Raw genomic sequence first — 20,543 nt, forward strand, 5'->3', positions numbered from 1 at the left:
CCCTGAGTGGTTGGAACGCGTCACGTGATGCGAGTAGGGAGACGACGTGAAGGGGCTTGCCTTGTGAGGTCATCACAGCGCGACCACGAGCTGCAATTGTGGGCATCCTGAGTGCTATGGATTGTTCGCTCCTGATAAATCTCCCTCATGTGCTCCATCCATCCCCGCGCCTCCCCGGGCCTCGGCGCTGTGGACCTTCCCTGGGTGGTGGTGGGGGCCGCAGAGGAAGCGGTGCCCCCCACCCGCGGGCTGGAGTGCGTCGCGTGGTGACCCCTCCTTCGCCCGTGACGTAGAGGCCACGTGACGGGACGCGCTGCCTCTGCTGCCGCCGCCGCTTTGTAAGAGGCACATTGGCAGGTAACGAGCGGCGGCAGCGGCGGCGGCGGGTGCCGAGTCCAGCGAGATCAGCATCGGTAATTGCCACCCTCTCTCTCTCTCTTTCCTTCCCAGTTCCGGGCCCTTCATTGCGCTTTGTAGCGTTGAGTTTAGGTCTTCTTTTCTTTAGCCCCGTTTATCCTGCCCCAGTACCCACCCGCGAGGACCGGGCCGAGCTTCCTCCGTCGGCTTCCAGCGTCCTCCGTATGCCCAGGCCCGGGCGTCCTCCTTCCTCTTCCCATCCTGTCGCCCCGCGCGGCTTCCTGCCGACCCGGGTCCCACCCGGCCCGGCCCCACCCAGCCTCAGGGGGCTCACTCCCCTCCCCCTTTAAGGTTTCTGCCCTGGAGGGTGTGGTTTTTTCCTCCTACCTGAGTCTCTTCCTGGCCTCTGGAGCTCCCGCACCACGCGGACACTTCCCCTCTTGACCATCTTTCCGTTTTCACGACTGTCGCTCGCTAGTCCTGGGACTGGACCTCTTAGAGCTCAACTTCTGCCCTCTCTAGCCTTTCCCGGTTTTACTCGGAGGCATAGTTCAACTCTACTCCTTTTTATTCTGGAAGGCTTTGGTGACAGTCTCTTGGGACTCCGTTTTCTCAGTCCCATGTCCTGTTGGCGCTTTGTAAACTAAAGCGCTTTCTGTTATAATATAAAAAATGCCTTAGTGCATTACATCTTTTTGCCTCTGAATCACTTTCTCACTTGGCTGCCCCACCTTTCCCCGTGTGTTTTTAATCTAATTAATTGCCCAGGCATCTCAAGTGCCACCACTCTGGCCTCTTGTCCTTGTTTTCCCTGAGTTGATGCCATCATCATTCCTGTTATTTCCTGTGAGACATAACCACCTCCGTTGGCTAGTGTTTCTACTTAGATCCAACGTATATTGTCTGCCAGTATTTAGGGTTTCACCTGTGTGTCCTAACTGAGAGCTTTTGAAGGTCTACATAAGGCATCCAAAGATCATCTTATTTGAAGGGCATGTAATTAAAGTTTTTTGTGTGAAACCAGATTTTTTATATTTTCTATTATGATAGTACTTTTTAAACCAAGAAGTATGTGAGTAGTGTGTTCCTTACTTTTTTTGCCATGAGATGTACGTTCTTTTTTGTGTGTCAGTTTGACTAATAAAACGTGGTTGGAAAATGGGCATAATACCTCAGAGCTCCTATGTCCTAGGCATTAGGTGCCTAGATTGGGTTGGTTCCTGTTTGTCTCAGGAAGGGGAATGAATTTTACCGTCTTTAGATGATAGCGTCTTCCAGGATACCACATCTCTTTCCTTCCTGCAAGGACCCCTTGGCTTGGGCTGTCCTCCGTTGCTGAGAAGGCTTCCCTTATCATTAGGCGGAAATGATTAGTTTCCCATACTCGTCTTCGGCTAGCTTAGCGAGTTCCTCCTAGTCTTCCCCTCCCCCCCTTACAGCTTGTTCTCATGTGTAACGAGATTTCTCCCCCTATCCTGCTTGTTTCCCACAGCTCTGATGTCCTCCTTTTGCTTCCTTGTTGCCTCTGACCCTCAATAATTAAGAAACAATTCAGAGAAGGGATTTGTGTTAAAATTGAAATGTTAAGGCTGGAAATGGTGGCATGGGAATGAGGCCATGGGAAAGGTTTGTGGTAATTGCCTCTCCGGCCTGTTTCCTGCCGCTCTGGTTTCTTCTGGCCGCTCTGTCTTTAAATGTGGGCTGGACCTGCAGCAGTCGCTGGGAGCTGCCTTTAGGATAAGGCTGGAACAATAACACCTCTGCTTCCCTTTCCTGGTAACTGGTGCGGCCAGGGCACTGCTCACCAGAGTGTCTCATGGTTATTAGCCCGAGTGACTTTCATTGTTTGGAAAGAAATAGTAGTAGAACATGAAGAAGAATAGGTTTACTTCAGTATGCGCTGTGTCTTGATAGGAACTAGTTAATATCTCTACTGCCTTAAGTATAAACTACAAGTATAAAGTATAAAACAATCTTGAAGATTTGAACTGGTCTGAAGTGAAGCCTTTACTTTTGTAAGGGTTAGTCTTTTTGTTTTAAGTATATTTTTATTGATTTTAGAGAGGAAGGAAGAGGGAGAGAGAGAGATAGAAACATCAACAATGAGAGAGAATTATTGATCAACTGCCTCCTGCACACCCTCCATTGGGGATCGAGCACACAACCCAGGCAGGTTCCCCCAACCTGAATCGAACCTGGGACCTTCAGTCCGAGGCCAGTGCTCTATCCACTGTGCCAAATTGGCTAGGGCTGTAAGGGTTTGTCTTGAAGTGTTGATATTCTAGACCTTTTTAAAAATGATGACTTTTAGATTTTTTGTTTTGTTTTGTTATATGACACTTCCTTTTTGGTGTAAGTGTATTGTGAAGGATTAATACCTGCTCAAAAGAAGCTGTCTGTGAATTCACAGACTGAAGTTCCTTTGCTCTTAAACATCTACCTTATTTTTCTTTGTGAGGTATCCTGTAGGTCAGCAGATACCAGTTCTTAATTTGAGTAAATGGAGTGTCCTTTAAAAGTTGAGTGTAATGGCACCTGTGGTGTTGACTGATGAGGTGGTGAATCAATGATATATCTTAGAAGCAGCTGTGTTGTTTTTTATTTCTTTTTTCACCCCACCCCCACCCCCACCCCCAGAAAAAGAGAGTGGAGATTTAACTTGGAGGTAGAAAGAGGGAAGATTTATAGGAAATATCACCAAGGTTTTGAAGTAACTTGACCCAACTATCAAATATGTAGGAATATAATCCTTTTTTTTCTTTCCTTTTTAAGTTCAAGAACCAAATTAATCAGTTTTATTTAGAGAATCATAATGCAAACTGCATATGCTGATATTTCCCACTTTTTGGTTGTTGTTTTCTTGACTTTTTTTTTCTTCCAAAGATGCTGCATTCCTGTACTTTTTAAAGAAAGTATATTTTAGTTTTGAAATTTCTTCCCACGGATTTTCAGGCCAAGTTTGTGAATTTCTGCCTGATGTAGAGTGAATTTCAGTTTTCAGGTAACTCATTTTCACACTGGTGTTATGAAGTACATTGAATCGGAACCCAGTTAACTGTGGAATTAATTTATGAAATTCGGCATGGATTAAGGAGTGGGTGTTTTTACGACTAGGCAGTGCACTCTACTTTTAAAAGTTGTTGGGAATTTGTTGCTTGGTTTTCTTTATTTGGATCCCTAACGGTAATGGAACATATATTTGGGTCTAAAAACTTTAAAAATTTATGTTATGAGAATATTTTCAAAGATAAATAAAGGAAAGAATTTCATTTGGTTTTACACCTGTTGCTGTAACTTTTTCTTGCTATTATGGTGTTACTATTAACCTGTAAGATGTCACGTAGGAACTTTCTCATTTCTCACTAAAAGTTACATGTATATACATAATCCAGTAATACTTAGTATGATACTTAAATTTTTTATTTTACCTTATTGATTTTGAGAGAGAGAGAAACATCAACTTGTTCTACTTATTTTGCATTCAGTGGTTGATGCTTGTATGTGCCCTGGCCGGGGATCAAACCACAACCATGGCTCATCGGGAGGCACTCTAACCAACTGAGCTACCCAGCCAGGGCGATACTCAAATTCCTTTTACATGTAATCTCCATTTTCTCATCAAATCACTCCTCAATATTATGCCAATGAAGACTTTTGGAAGCTCAGATTTGCTTCTTGTTAATGATGCCTTTCTTCTCTGCTTTCTCTATTCTATCCCTTCCTCCTTTCTCTTTTATTTTTCTTTTTTCCTCTCCATTCTCTTTTCTTGCCTTATTCTATCCCTTCATCCCATATAAAAACACTCTCAACACTGTCTCAACTAAGAGATTGTAGGCATTTTTATTCTATTTGCCACCATAATATGCTGCTTCCCAAGCAAGCAGATGAAAAAAAAAAACAAGCTGGGACCGGTTTGGCTCAGTGGATAGAGCGTCGGCTTGGGGACTGAAGGGTCCCGGGTTCGATTCCGGTCAAGGGCATGTGCCTTGGTTGCAGGCATATCCCCAGTGGGGGGTGTGCAGGGGGCAGCTGATCGATGACTCATCGATGTTTCTAACTATCTCTCTCCCTTCCTCTCTGTATAAAATCAATAAAATATATATTAAAAAAAAAGAGTAAAAAGGTTTGTACCATTAACAAATAAGATAAAATAAAAAAATAAATAAAAAACAACAACTTTGCAACCACATGGGCTTGGGACAAAGGTGTATAGTGCGGTCTGTATTGTGTGTTTTTGATTTTAGAGAGGAGAGGGAAAGAGAGGGAAAGAGAAAGAAACATTGATTTGTTGTTCCACATATTTATGTATACATTGGTTGCTTCTTGTATGTGCTCTGGCTGGGGATCAAAACCCCAACTTTTAAAAACAAAACAAAAAACTCCCCAACTTTGGCATATCAGGAGGATGTTCTGACCAACTCAGCTACTGGCCAGGGCTGGTTTCCTCCAGCTTTTTAAGATTTTCAAACCTATACAAGCTAAAAGGGGACACATGTATACCTACCTAACATTTTGACACATTGACTTTTCTCTATACTACACATGCTATCTTTTAAGGCTAAGTAAATTAAAAGTAAAGTGCAAACATCATATTTATGCCCAAATGTTTCCTTAGTAAGCATCTGTTTACAATAAAGAGCTTCTCTTACAAATAACCACATAACATTATTACACCTAGGAAAATGAATAATTATTTAATAATATGTAATTATAATACCTATAATTACATTTGGTGTAAGTTCACATTTAGATTTTCCCAATTGTTTACAAAATGTCCTTTTTTAGTCTCCCTTCCTGTCCAATCAGGGTTTCTGGTTCACTCTAAACATTGTCACTGAAGTACAGAACTGAATAGTAATCCATGTCTTAAATATTTTTTCAGATGTAATGGCCAGTTAGGCAATCTGATAAGTAATACATAACTACTGCTATTACTTAGTTCTGATACTTCTTGCCATTGTTGAGTATATTGTAATTTATTTTAGGATAAATGTAACTTTCTTGGGCTGTTGGAAAGACTAAAAATATTCTATGTATCCAGTTATCTGCTGTGCACACCCATTTTATCAGTTTTGAAACACTGATTAACGTTCCTTTTGATGTGTGAGAATGTGGCCAAGCTATTACATTAATAAAAACTTTAAATAGTTGCCCTAGCCCATTTGGCTCAGTGGATAGAGCATCGGCCTGTGAACTAACTGAAGGGTCCCAGGTTTGATTCCGATCAAGGGTGCATGCCTGGGTTGTGGGCTCAGTCCCCGGTGGGGGCTTGCAAGAGGCAGCTGATCGATGATTCTCATCATTGATGTTTCTGTTTCTCCCTCTTCCTTCCTCTCTGAAATCAATAAAAATATATTTTAAAAAAACTTTAGCATATTCTCATGGCATTTTATTTTTGTAAAATACTTAGAATGTAGGTTAATTCAGATTAGGTCTGAGTGATAGGTTTTTTTGTTGTGTTAGTATATGCTGTACAGATATTCACTTGAACAAAGATTCATTGTTGAAACTTGTTAGCAACTGTTGATGTTACAAATACAGATGAATAATGTAATCAATAATGAAAAATGATGGAATAAAATATCCTAGGGTAAGGATTTAAATTACATAACACACTTTGAATTTGCTGGGGTTTTTGTTGTTAATCCTCACGTGAGGATATTTTTTCCATTGATTTTTGGACAGAGTGGAAGGGAGGGGGAGAGACAAAGAGAAACATCAGTGTGAGAACCTGCAACCTGCAACCAAGGCACATACCCTTGACCAGAATTGAACCTGGGATCCTTCAGTCCATGGGCCGATGCTCTATCCATTGAATCAGATTGGCTAGGGGTATAGTAACTTGAATGTCTCAATTATTTTCCTCCAATCAAGATTTCATTTTATTTTTATTAGAAATTTCCTGGTATAATATTGATTACTTAGTGAAATGTCAAACCAGCTAGGGCGATTCTTTTTTTTATTTTTTTATTTAAAAAAACTATACTTAATTGATTTTTTGCAGAGAGGAAGGGAGAGGGATAGAGAGTTAGAAACACCCATGAGAGAGAAACATCAAACAGCTGCCTCCTGCACAAACACACACTGGAGATGTGCCTGCAACCATGGTACATGTCCTTGGCTGGAATCAAAACTGGGACCCTTCAATCCACAGGGTGACACTTTATCCACTGTTCTAGAAGAACAACAGTCCCACTTTGGCATCAGTTTCACAATTTACATAGTTCAGACAGATAAATAAGGGCATGAAGTTTCAGTGAACCAGAGAGGAGGCAATTATTGATACAGTAGTTAATAAAGATATCTTATAACTGCTGGGTTATATAAGTGACGTATTCACATATCAAAACTAGTACTGGACAAGGGTTATCAAACTTACTCCTAAAAGAAGAGGAGGAGATGGCTTTGGTACAATAACCTTTAATTCAGATACCTATATTAAATTGATGGCAGAGAGAATGTAAAAGAAGACAGATCTAATGCCTTAAATCCTTTATGACAAATGTACGTGTTAAGAAATAGCTCAATGTATAGAGTGTTGACCTGTGACTGAAGGACCCCATGTTTGATTCCAGCCAAGGCTACATGCATGGGTGGCAGGCTTGATCCCCAGTAGGGGGCATGCAGGAGGCAGCCAGTCAATGATTCTCTATCATCATTGATATTTATCTCTCTCTCCCTCTCCCTTCCTCTCTAAAATCAATTTCAAAAAATGGTAATATTAAAAGAATGGCTTAGCTGGGACCGGTTTGGCTCAGTGGATAGAGCGTCGGCCTGGGGACTGAAGGGTCCCGGGTTCGATTCCGGTCAGGGGCATGTACCTTGGTTGCGGGCACATCCCCGATGGGGGGTGTGCAGGAGGCAGCTGATCGATGATTCTCTCTCATCGATGTTTCTGGCTCTCTATCCCTCTCTCTTCCTCTCTGTGAAAAATCAATAAAATATATTTTTTTTTAAAAAAAAGAATGGCTTAAAGGTTTTAAGCTCTGAAACATTTGAATATATTGGTCACTTGGAAAATTTTGGAAGTTTTCAAATAACGTTATTTTGGATAAATTTCATTATAGGTGTAGGTATCTAGTAGGCAGATGTGGGCTGAGTTTCTGGAGAAAGACAAGGTTTTTAGCTTTTCCTTTGAAGTTGGATGATACCGATAGAAACATTTCTATAGGAAGGGAGAAACGTGATAAAGAAGTTAACAATTTTATGTTTCAGGAGTAGAAGGATGTGCTGCTGCTGTGGATTTGAGCCCAGAAAACCAGAATGGTATAGTGTCTGAAAAGCCAAGCGAAGAAAGTGTGTTGAATGCCAGAGACAGATGAAAGAATGAGAACAGAAGACAGATGTAGGAGATTTGCCATTCTCCCAAATTAGGAGGAGGTCAGTGGTGACTTGGCGAAATAGCATTTTTTTTCTACTGTTGGAGTGATAGGGTGATGGAAGCCAGACTGAAAGTTAAGTGGATATTTAGTGAGGAAATGGAGGAAGAAGTAAGTGTATTTTTTATTTTGGTTTTCTTTTATAATATATTTTTATTGAATTCAGAAAGGAAGGGAGGGAGAGAGAGAGAGAGAGAGAGAGAGAGAAAGAGAGAGAAAGAGAGAAAGAGAGAAACAATGATGAGAGAGGATCATTGATGGGCTGGCTCCTGGACACCTCTACTGGGGATTGAGCCCACAACCCGGACATGTGCCCTGACCGGGAAACAAACCATCGAACCATGACTTCCTGGTTCATAAGTCAATGACTTATCCAAATCACTTAGCCACGCTGGCTGGGCAGTAAGTGTATTCTTTTTGAAAAATACAATTTTTACACAATGTACATGCAGTTTCCAAGAATTCTTTGAAGGTAATTGTTCTAAGCCTTTGTTTTTGAGATTAGTTTGGATGTAGAGAATAGTTTAGCAGGTTTCTATACACATACTTGTGGGAAGGAAAAGGGTATGGGACATTTTCTCAATAGTGGTAGGAGATTTACTTATTGAGTTATTTTATATTTGTATATTTGAATGAAAATTGACCCTGGTCCATAAGTGATAGGTATGCCAATGTTTAAATGGATTACATGATTATGCTTTTTAAGAAGTTGTTCTTGGCATGAGTGAAACAGTAATAAGTATGTCATTAGAATTAAATATGCTTAAAAAACTAAGATTTTATATCATGGAATCATAAGGAAAGTTAAAGAACTGTAATGAAAAATTATGGGTCTAAAGTACTTTTAAGAAGTCAGCATTTCTATAATATTTTTGATTTGTAGTAATAGCTAGACATGATATAGGTAAAGCTTAATAAGAGATACACTGAGTATAAATCGGTTGTGAAATATTTGTGTATTGTTACAATTGAGAAGCAAATGGTTCATGCAGATATATGAAAAATGAAAATAACCTGAAATATTTTAGGTCATTTGTCTTTAGCAAGAAATGAAGGCTTGTAAAGTTTTAGCCGTTATAAAAGAATAGTTGGGATTTGATAACTTTTTAGCAGTAATATCCAATTTATGACAGTGGATAGCAGAGATGTCAATTTACTACCTCAAAACCAAGGTAACAAATTAATGTGAGATGAAGTAGGTAGCATTTTTTTTGGTTTTTGTTAATCCTCACTGAGGACATTTTTCCATTGACTTATTTAAGAGAGAGAGAGAGAGAGAGAGAGAGAGAGAGAGAGAGAGAGAGAGAGAGAGAGAATAGAAGGGAGGGTTAGAGACAGACAGACAGACAGACATAGATTTGGTTGCCTCCTGACCAGAGCCAGTGATCAAGCTTGCAACTGAGGTATGTGCCCTTGACTGGAATCTAACCCAGCACCCTTCAGTCCGTGGGCCAGTCCTTTAGCCACTGAGTCAAACCGGCTAGGGTGATAGTATTTTTTTAAAAAGTAGGACTTAAATTTTAAATTGATTCTTAGCGCGCACCCCCCCCCCCCCCCCCATTTATGTATTCATTGGTTGCTTCTTGTATGTGTCCTGACCAGGGATTGAACCTGCAACTTGGTTTATATGCATGATCCTCTAACTACTTGAGCCACCTGGCCAGGGCTAAGTAGGTAACATTTTAAGTGGTATGTATAAGAGATATTTTCTGAAGTTTTTTTCACACCTTGGAGGCTGGAGATATTACCTGTTTTAACTGTTGTTAATTTCTTTTCTGTGCTTGAAAATGAAGAAGCAAGAGTTAAACTGACATGATTTGGATAATGTTTTTTGGCCTAGTATCAAGAATCTGATTGTGACTGGTTGTGATCAATATGACTCGAATAAAAGAAAGATTTGGCCTATTGAACTTGTGATCCTATGAATGGTGAGGCATTTGCCTATAGTTTGACACCTTCCTTCCCCTTTCTGACTAGGTCTTAGGAAGAGAAAAGAAGCAAAAGGAAGAATGTTGACTTCTCCGTGCTTTTATTCCCTTTTCTATGAAGGCTTTGGGACAGAGCAACTAGTGAGAAGTTAATTTTGCTCTGATGGATGCAGAGCTGGAAAGGGGGCAAATGGGAGTGAGGGTGGGAAGACAAAAATTTATAAAAATATGTCTGTCTGTTTCACAGACTAAGACTAATGTTGGCATTAAATTTATCCTGTTCTGATGACTCAGACTTTACTTAATCCCTCAAAAGAGGGTAGGTGAGGGACTAATGTAAGTGAACATGGTTGGGAAAGACACATTAAACTAGGATTTAGGAATAGGATAGGGCCATGGTTGGCAAATTGCAGCTCACCAGCCACATGCGGCTCTTCCACAAAATACCATGGCCTGGGCAAGTCTATTTTGAAGAAGTGGCATTAGAAGAAGTTTAAGTTTAAAAAATTTGGCTCTCAAAAGAAATTTCAATCGTACTGTTGATATTTGGCTCTGTTGACTAATGAGTTTGCTGACCACTGGGGTAGGGGAATTTGAGATGGGAACATTTCATTGGTAATTTATTATCACTTTTTGTTAATATCCAGGAAATAAGTCTTTTTATTTTTCCATTGATTTTTAGAGAGAGTGGAAGAGAAAGTGAAAGACAGAAATATTGACGTGAGAGAAACACATCGGTTGGTTGCCTCCTGCACATGCCCCAAACAGGGCCAGGCTGGGGAGGAGCCTGCAATCGAGGTGCATGCCCTTGACCAGAATCAAACCCGGGACCCTTCAGTCCACAGGCTGACGCTCTATCCAGTGAACCAAACTGGGTAGGGCATAAGTCTTCTTTATTTTCATTTCTCTCCCTTGCTTTTTCTTTTGGTGCCTGATAAAGAGCATGCTAATATTGGTGGTTGATTGCAGGTTGGATAAGATTATTTCACTCAAGCTAACATAGAAATCGTTCTGCCACCTGCTGAAAATAAATGTTTGAGGGCTTCCTCTGTAAGGCTTGGGATGGAACCCTCTTCCCTCAGAAATGACAGTGATTAAATACAATGCAGATGATATTTAAAATAAATGATAAGTAAAGAACTTGAAAGACTGCATTGGAAAGTAGCCATACTATGCTACCCAGAAGTCATGCAGATATGTAAATGCTGCCACTTTTGAGAAAGAGACCATGGACAAGAAAGAATACAGTGATGTGATGAATTTATATAGGAATGCAAGTTCCTAGGTACATCTTCGAATTAGTATGATTCAGACTAATTTCCCACATCCACCAATGATTACAATAACTGATGTAGAATCAGAAAAAAAGTTAAATCAGTTTTATTGTACTGTATTTCCCACAGAAGAGAAGTATGTATCGCATTTTAGAAAGCATTTATATTAATAGGAGTTGGAACAAAAAACACGTTTGCCTCAGAGTTTTCTTTTATATTCCCACTAGAGGACCAATGCACGAAATTCGTGTAAGCGGTTTTGGCCCTCACAGTGGCGGCTGCCTCAGCCTTCGCAGCCCTGGCTTCATCTGGCTGTCTGGTCTAATTAGCATAGTTTGCTTTTAGCATTATAGATAATGTTTGATTTCTCAGTTGAACTTGATAATTGAAGTGCTATAATGCCACCTTGCTTTTACATAAAAGCAAGGTTATCACTGAATTTGTAAAATTTTTTTTTTTTTTTAATATATTTTATTGATTTTGTACAGAGAGGAAGTGAGAGAGATAGAGAGTTAGAAACATCGATGAGAGAGAGTCATCGATCAGCTGCCTCCTGCACACCCCCTACCGGGGACATGCCCGCAACCAAGGTACATGCCCCTGACCGGAATCGAACCCGGGACCCTTCCGTCCCCAAGCCGACGCTCTATCCATTGAGCCAAACCGGTCCCGGCTGAATTTGTAAATTTTAATGTTCAATTATAAAGCATGGCACAGCCATTTCCAGTGGATCACATTGATGCAGTGTTTTTTTTGTTTTTGTTTTTTTTATAGAAAGTACTTTAGAAGAAGGGGTAAGACTGATCATGAATAATGGGAGACTTTTCAAGGGATAAAAAGTCAAAGAATCATAAGGTAGCTGCTGAGCTAGGGTTTTTGGATAGAGACCGGGTTTAGAGCCAAGAAATTAGCAGAGCTGAAGTGGACAGATGTCTGGAAGCCACCATAGGCAATTAAATTTCCTTCCTGACTTGAGTTAACCTGAAAGAAATGTGGATATACCAAATAATTTTTGATGTTTGTAATGTTTAGGAGTTCACGAGCACTCATCTTTCTCATGGACAGATTATATACACAGAATAGCAGATGACATTGTGGTTTCCTTGGCAGCCAATCCTGGACATAGGGGAATTCAACCTTGTCCACCAGCTGCTTGAGTCCTGACCCTGTTCTCAGCAGCTGTGGAGAATAAAAGTATCAGCTTGGTCAGCTCCTGGCATGCAGGCACAAGCAGTTGAGCTGCATGGAATCGAATCTCACACTAGATAGAGTTCCTTGACGCTCTAGCTGCCTAACTCTCTCCTGGTTGGGGAGGTAGACTTCCTCTTGCTGGCTGCTTTGGGCCTCCAGAATCAAGTTGAGGTTCTTAATCTAAATAAATCCTGTTCTCAGCAGGAATGAATAAGTGAATTTTCTCTGCAGAAAAAGGCTGAGAATCACTTGAAAACTCAGCTGTTTTATTACTTAAAACTAATTTAGGCCATTATTGCCCTTTTAAGTAATATAGGAAGCTTTATATAACTTTTTTGCTGATTTTTGTTTTTAAAGAGGTTAAAGATGAGAGCATTTGAAATCTTGCTCCCCTGGCATGTTGTCAATTTAGCTCAAATAAACTTAAAATTAAAAAAGAGGCTAAAGATGTATATAGTAGCAGTTCTTACCTGTGTTAAAATCTGGCCAAAACCGGTTTGGCTCAGTGGATAGAGCATCGGCCTGCGGACTGAAGGGTCCCAGGTTCTATTCCGGTCAAGGAAGGGCATGTACCTTGTGCAAGAGGCAGCTGATCAATGTTTCTAACTCTCTATCCCTCTCTCTTCCTCTCTGTAAAATATATATTAAAAAAAATCTGTCACATTTTATTAATTTAGTTTGAATGAGGTGAGATGAATATGGGTTTTAAAATGTGATTGGGTAGGTTGAAATAACCTGGTACTTTCTTTAGCTCAAGAACCTGTGATACGTATGTTTGAGATTCTAATGAATTATTTTTAGAATCTCTTGCTCTTATCTGTTTCTATTCTAAGAATTCTGCTGGAACCTGTTCCAGGGTAGCAGAACTCTTGGGAATGGAGACTGATGGAAAACAAGTGGAAACTGAATTCCTATGGTTTGGCAACTGGGTGGCTATTGTAGAAGCCTTACTTTTTACTGTATATAATTCTGTTTCCAGAAAAGAAGTCATAGAGTTTTCCCATATGACAGTATGTTAGTTAAAGGTACTGATTTTTATAGTCTAGTTCATTGGTGGCAACAGTTTTTAAGGATGTTGATAATTTTGGTAACTTATGCTCTTACCTTGATTTATGAATTCACTGTCTCTAGAAGTTTTATGTGAAATTAATTTATGGCCCTAGCCAGTTTTGCTCAGTGGATAGAGGGTCAGCCTGTGGACTAAAGGGTCCCAGGTTTAATTCCGGTCAGAGGCACATATCCAGGCTGTGGGCTCAATCCCCAGTAGTGGGGTGTGCAGGAGGCAGCCAGTCCAGATTCTCTGTCATTGGTATTTCTCCTACTCTTCCCTTCCTCCCTGAAAAATCAAACTATAATGAAAAAATAAAATAGAATTAATATATGAAAATTTGAAGCACCTCCCTGCCCTTCCTCACATGCTTGCATTGTAAACTCGAAGTTTTTTGCTAAATATCTTAAGCATTAACACTTTTTTATGAATAGGAATTAAGCTATTCTGACATTTCAGTGTTAGTGTGGATAACCATGTTGACAGAAAATAAGGTAGCCTGAATTTGTTCAGCAAGCATCCTTTAGAAGCATATTCTGAGATCATCATTATTTAAGATGTTTTTTTCTTTAGGATTGCATTCTCAATATTTATGTCAGTGGCCTTTTGTAATAACAATTTATGAATATATAACCCAGAGTGAACCTTAATTAAAAGAGAAACATGATTATTCCCCCAAAATAATAATTACATTTAAAGTATGCAATGTACTTTTCATGTTTCACAAGGCAATTGTCCTGGGTCAGCCATGGAACAGGGGCCATTACTATGAATTATTCATTTTCAAATGTGGATTGATGATTAGAATGGAAATATAAAGTCTTTTTATTAAGGCAGCGAATTAGCAAAATTTTAGTAGTTTGAAACAAAAAAGAGCTTATGGTTCTTCTGATTGACAAGTGAGGATTCAGGCACATTACATAAAAATATTTGGTTGGAGTAGCAAGGCTACTCAGACTAAAAGTTTTTTTGTAAATCAGAAAACTGTTATTTTTTAAAATATATATTTTATTGATTTTTTACAGAGAGGAAGGGAGAGGGATAGAGAGTCAGAAATATCGATGAGAGAGAAACATCGATCAGCTGCCTCCTGCACACCACCCACTGGGGATGTGCCCTCAACCCAGGTACATGCCCTTGACTGGAATTGAATCTGGGACCTTTCCGTTTGCAGGCTGACGCTCTATCCATTGAGCCAAACCGATTTCAGCTCACTCTTATTTTACTTTGGGGTTGGGCACACAATGCAATATACAGATGACATACCGTATTTTCTGGCGTATAAGACAACCCCTAATTTTACAGTTAAAACATAGGTGTAGGCCTATATTCGCTGTATAAGACTACCCCCCACTTCAAAGAAAAGACTTACTTTGCCGTCAAGATCTGCAGGTAATTTTTGTGCAATTTTGGTCTTTTGCCCCCGATTTTTGGTTGACTTTTTTTTGTTTCAAAAGTATACTTGAAGTCTGTATAATTTTATTAACCAATGTCACCCCAGCAAATTAAATTAAAAAAAAACCAAAATCTTGGCATCCATTCAACTTAGCTTAAGTTTATTTCTGTACATGCAGATTTTCATCACCAGATGGCACTCCTGTAAAAAGAAATTCTCATTTTGTTTTATTTAACTAGTGGCCCGGTGTACAAAATTCGTGCATGGGGGGAGGGGTGAAGGGGTGTCCCTCAGCTTGGCCTGCACCCTCTCCAATCTGGGACTCCTCAGGGAATATCCGACTGCTGGCCCCCTAGGGAAGATGGTGATGTAACCACAAAACGACATACTAACCTGAGGACTGTCTGTATATGCATAGCCCATGGTCACAGACAATAGTGTGGAGAAGGCCTGGGTTGGGGCAGCAGCTGGTTGGAGGGGGGAAAGGATGGGGAAAGGTGGGATATCTCTAGTACTGTCAATAGTAATAATAATAATAATAACAATAATAATAATAAAGAACTCTGCTTTCAATTTGTCTCGTTTGTATTACTGGAAGTGGAATTACTGGACTATATAGTAATTCTATTTTTTGAGTAACTTCCCTGTTGTTTTCTGTAGTTACTATATTGTACATTCTTAACAGCCATATTTAAGAGTTCTTAATTTCTCTGCATTCTTGTCAAAATGATTTTTTATTAGCCATCCTAATGGGAGTGAAGTGGCATTTCATTATTATAATCATGTTTTGGTGGCATATTATATTTTTTACATGCTTGATAAGTAGGTATTTAGTAAATATTTGTTGAATAAATAAAGTAAAAATAGATGCACTATTGTTTTATCTCCTTTGAAGACTTGTTTTTTTGAGAATTTTTGTGAGTTTATTTGTGCCAAACTGTCGATCGATGCTGGGAAGCCAAATCGGTGTATTGGGATAATGCTTCTGAGAATGGCAGTTTTTCACTTAGTTTTATACAAGATTTGTTGTTTATAAGAGGCATTTGCCATTTGGTATGTCTTGTTCCTGTATATCACATTTTGAATTGGATTATTGCCAAGTAAAATTTTGGCCAGATGCAGTTTTTTGTGTTCAAATACCAACTGCAAATGGGAAGAGCACATAAAACTACATGTAGTAGAAACTACATGCAGTATAGTGGTAAAATAATTGCTGAATAAAATTCATGGTATTTGAGATTTTTGTTTAGAATTGTTGTACTTGTAAACCTTAGACTTTAGATTGCATTAGTAAATTGGCTTAAGTGCTGCCAGGAAAATCTAAAATCCTAACTGGTTGTTTTCTTGAGAATTTGTATTCTAGAGCAGCGTTTTTCAACCGCTGTTTCAGATGTTGCCTGGTGTGCCGTAGGTGCAGACAAGACAAGAATTTTATAATTTTTCACTATTTTGTTTACTTAATATTTCATAATAAAGTAATTATAAAATACTTTCTTTGTGTTTATTTGATTCCTAGTCAAGAGAATTACTTTATATATAGTCAATATAGGCACAGAGTTAAATTTTTTAACATTTTCTAATGGTGGTGTGCCTCGTGATTTTTTTCATGAAACAAGTGTGCCTTTGCCCAAAAAAGGTTGAAAAACACTGTTCTAGAGAACCTTTGATCTATCTCATGCTTACTCCTTGCCTTGTGTTTTATTCTTGCTGTTTACTATGATTTGCAAGTTTTGCTCACCATGCCTGTTTTCTTGCAGATTTTCTATTTTGTAAACACGTTATTTTGTATATACTGTATATGATGACTTCGGTGAGCAGTGACCGTTCCCGCGGTGCTAGGGAAAAAACACAGATTTCAGCGACTCAGACAACACAACTACAGAAACAAGTAGTACAGGTAAGTTTTTGTGGAAGTCTTGTGGAAATTAAGGGAGCACCTGTGCTTTAATGTTCTTCTTTGTAGGAAACATCAGGATTTTAAATCTCATTTTTAAAAAGCAGATAGTATGCCCTAGCTGGGTGACTCGGTTGATTTTAGAGAGAGGGAGAGGGAGAAAGAGAGAGGAGAAATAGAAATAAGAGAGACAGAAACATTGATTGGTTGTCTCATATGCATCGTGACCAAGGATCAAACCCACAACTTGAGTAGTGCCCTTAACTGGGAATCGAACCTGTGACCCTTGGGATGACACTTCAACCAGCTGAACCACAGCAGCCGGAGCATGAATAGCCTCTTATCAAAGATGAAATAAAAGTTATGAACAATTATAGGTGCAACCCTGCTAATAATGAAAGAAATAATGAGACAAATTTTATTTGTTTATCAAATCAGTAAGGATTAAATGCTTGTCTTTTCAAGGAGGGTCAAATGAAATGTGTTGGAAATGTAAAATGTCTGTTTCCCACTCAAGTAAATTCCTTGGGCTGATTTCCAGAGAATCAGATTCTCTAGACTGGAGGAGGGAGGACTCCCTTCTTCCCAATGATTGTCACTAAAAGTTTTTCCGGGGGCTCTTTGGGGATGACTCATTTTCTCTGATTAGAAGAAAAACTGCCAGCTGAGTTGTGGGAAGGATTTCTAGGCCCTTAGATAACTAATTTTTCTTTTTATAAAACTACTTGTGAGAATTTCTCAAAATAGTATTATATAGTAATAAATTTGTGCGTGTTCATTTATTTATTAATCCCATGCTGGGAAATATATCCTAAGGAAAAACCTTATTGGGGAGGCTTTTTTTGTAAGATGTTTATTGCCCAATTCTAAATGTCCATAGAGGAATTCTGAGAACCTATCTAGGTAGCAGGTTGTAAGAGAGAAATCCATGAGCTCTCCTGAATCTAAATAAACCTGAGTTTGGGCCCTTGGTCTGCCACTTTACTAGTTAGTTTATACTGAAGTATCTTTGAACCTCAGTTTTTTGTTTTTTTTTTTAAATTTATTTTTTATTGTTGACAGTATTACAGATGTCCCTCATTTCCCTCCTTTTGTCTCCCTCCACCCAGGCCTCAACCCACCCCAAGCCTTCACCACACTATTGTCTCTGACCATGGGCTGTGCATATATTCGTATAAGTTCTTTGGTTGATTTCTTCCTGTTACCTCCCCTACCATCCCACATACCTCTTCCTTCTGAGATCTGTCAGTCTGTTTCATGCATCATGCCTCTGGACCTATTTTTTTCATTAGTTTGTTTTGTTTATTACATTCCACCTATAATGAGATCATGTAATATTTGTCTTTCTCTGACTGGCTTATTTCACTTAGCATGATAATCTCCAGGTCCATCCATGCTGTTGCAAAGGGTAAGAGATGAACCTCAGATTTTTACTAGTAAAATCATGCTTTGAGAGTTAGAAAAAGATTTTGAGTTGTACACATTATTCCTAAATATCTTTTTAGATCTCCAGATGTTAACAGTTATCTTTTTCTCCCTCGTACAAAGGAGGAATTACCTGCTCCTTTTCCTCTAAACCTCTTAAGAATAAGTTGCGGATGTGGTGCTTCTTTACCTGTAAATACTAGTAGACTATGTTAATGATATTTATCTTTGGGTGATGGGTATAAGGATGACTTAATCCAGCTTTATTATATTTTCCAAATTTTCTGGGTGACGTCCAACAAAAAACATTTTAGTGTACTATGGAAGGTTAAAGTTGATGGTGTGTGGGCAGGCTAAATAGGAATCTCAGATGGTGAATAAAGAAAAATTAATTTATTTAAAGAAAAGGGGATAGGGATATCCAAAGGGAAGGGCTATACAGCACTGAGCTAAGGAGTATTGGGTCAATTAGCAGCCCCTCGGAGACGGAGACTCTTCTTTGTATGTAGCACTGGTGGGAAGGATTTGTAGTCGGTGAGTTGTGGGGTCTTGGTTGATGGGTTTAGGCAGTGGGGTTGGGTCAACAGGACTGGGAATGTGCGATTGGGTGCTTCTTGGCATTTTTAGTTCCTTCTATGGTTGATTCCTAGTGTCCGGCATTTCATTGCTCAACAAGTCTTCCCGGTCTTTGTTCTTCTGTGGCGGGGAAGCTTACAAAATGGTTGTTAAGAATTATATTGCCTTATAAGACCTAACATACTATAAAACCTATCAACACTTTATTATAAAAGTAGGTTAGCTCAGTATAAGCCAAGTGAATGGAAGAGAGATCCAGAGGAAGATATTAGTAATGCTGCTTTTCTTGGCAAGAATTTTTCAACTTGACAGTTTTGTTAATGTCACTGATGCTTGTAGGAGAAGGTGCACTAATGTTTTAACTTTGAATTACCAGTTGATTCTGCTTATTCCTCTTGATTTCACAAGCTATACAGACCTCTTCTCAGTTGTTTGGGCTCAGCCTGGCAATTTTTTTTTTTTATTTTTTTTTATCATACTCTATGTTTGTTTATCTCATGCTTAATTTTCTTTTTTTTCCTGACTAAAGGGTAATTTTTATTACTTTTATGTTCAGAAAACTCAACAATGTACACTTAGCCCAGCTTGGTGGTCAGCTTTTTAGCCTTGGCCTTTTCCTGCTTAGCAATGGGACCCAGGATGTTGCATCCGCACTGGGAGCGGATCTCATCATATCTGTTGTAATTGGTCTGGATAGCCTCCACCAGCTTAGCCAGAGCGCCTGTGTCTTCTGTGTGAAGGTGACGGTGGTGCAGGTCTTCCTGTGGCCTAGACGTCCTAGCTTGGCCTTCCCCTTGATAGTGGAGTAGGGAACCCACATCTTAACAGCACAGGGCAGGCAGGATGCACATCATGTGCAATTGTTGATCAGCTGTGCCTTCTTGTTCTCACCAGGGTGGTCACAGTGTTACTCCTCCCAAAGGACAGGAGGCTCCTTGGTGGGGAAATCTCCTTTCCCTGACAGCTTTTTCTCAGCCTGGGCTAACAATCTCTTTTCTTGCTTTGTCTCTGATTCTGTACTTGTGGGTCAGCTTTAGCACTAGAGTTGCTGTTTGGCCCTCCCAAGGCCCAGGTGAACTGGTTAATGGCAGGAGGTACTTTTAGATGCTTATAAAAAATGGCCGTTTGCCGCTACAACTGAATGTAGGGGGGGCATTTGACAAAATGGATGAGGTGTCTTTTGGGTTAATTCTTGGGCCTTTCCTCAAACGGGATTTACCACTTCCTTGGCCTGCTTCTCCACGACAGCAGAGACCTGCAAACACCTTCTCCCTAGCCTTCTTTCCTTTTGGTGTCTTGGGCGGCGGGAGGAAAGAGCTAATTTTCTTCTTGACTAGGGTAATTGGCAAAGGTAAAAATATTTAAAGGCCTAATGAAAATACTTTATATTTCATTAATATTCTATGCTAGTATTGCAAAACTGTACTTGTTAAACAGCTATTAAGTGCATCAGCTGTGTTTTCAGAAGTTATTTCTAGATGGTCTGAACCCTTTCAAGAATAAAACAGATGATATCATTGAATTAAAATACAAAGCATATTTGAGTCATAGTACTTAAGCTTAAAAAACTAAGTCTGGCCGAGACCGGTTTGGCTCAATGGATAGAGCGTCGGCTTGGGGACTGAAAGGTCCCGGGTTCGATTCCGGTCAAGGGCATGTACCTTGGTTGCGGGCATATCCCCAGTAGGGGGTGTGCAAGAGGCGGCTCTCTCTCATCGATGTTTCTAACTATCTCCCTTCCTCTCTGTACAAAATCAATAAAATATATTTAAAAACAAAACAAAACAAAACAAAACAAAAAAAAACTAAGTCTGAATAAATTAAGTAATTGGTATTTACCTTACATATGGTAATGAATAGTGAATGACTTGTGTGGGTGAAATAGTGTCAACTTTGAAATGAAATATATTTTAATAAACACTGCCTTTATAATTATTCAAAGTGTGTGTATATATTTTTGGGGGACACCCTATATACCCATATATTATGAATGTATATACAAATTAGGTATAAATTGGATCTTTATTGTGTTTATAGTATATAGTATATCTCCCTTTGAAACATATACATTCATA

General features: G+C 39.4%; 1 protein-coding gene across 13 annotated transcripts in view; it reads left to right on the forward strand.

Annotated features, from left to right (window-relative positions):
* The first annotated feature begins 280 nt into the window (after positions 1 to 280).
* The window catches only part of UBAP2 (ubiquitin associated protein 2), a 73,216-nt gene continuing 52,953 nt past the window's right edge, over positions 281 to 20,543 (forward strand). For 9 of the 13 annotated variants that reach the window (XR_014796234.1, XM_084897959.1, XM_084897966.1 and 6 more), the window contains exons 1-2: positions 281 to 413; positions 16,331 to 16,470. Coding sequence is in view for 11 of the 13 variants with exons in the window: in XM_084897959.1 (XP_084754085.1) it covers positions 16,372 to 16,470 (99 nt within the window). In the remaining 2 variants the exon portion in view is untranslated. Of the gene's footprint in view, positions 414 to 7,572; positions 7,738 to 16,330; positions 16,471 to 20,543 lie in introns of all 13 variants that reach the window. The other 4 variants (XM_084897967.1, XM_084897970.1, XM_084897964.1 and 1 more) reach the window with 3 other exon arrangements.

This window comes from Pipistrellus hanaki, assembly GCF_964339955.1.
Source record: "Pipistrellus hanaki genome assembly, chromosome: 11".
Classification (NCBI taxonomy): Eukaryota; Metazoa; Chordata; class Mammalia; order Chiroptera; family Vespertilionidae; genus Pipistrellus; species Pipistrellus hanaki.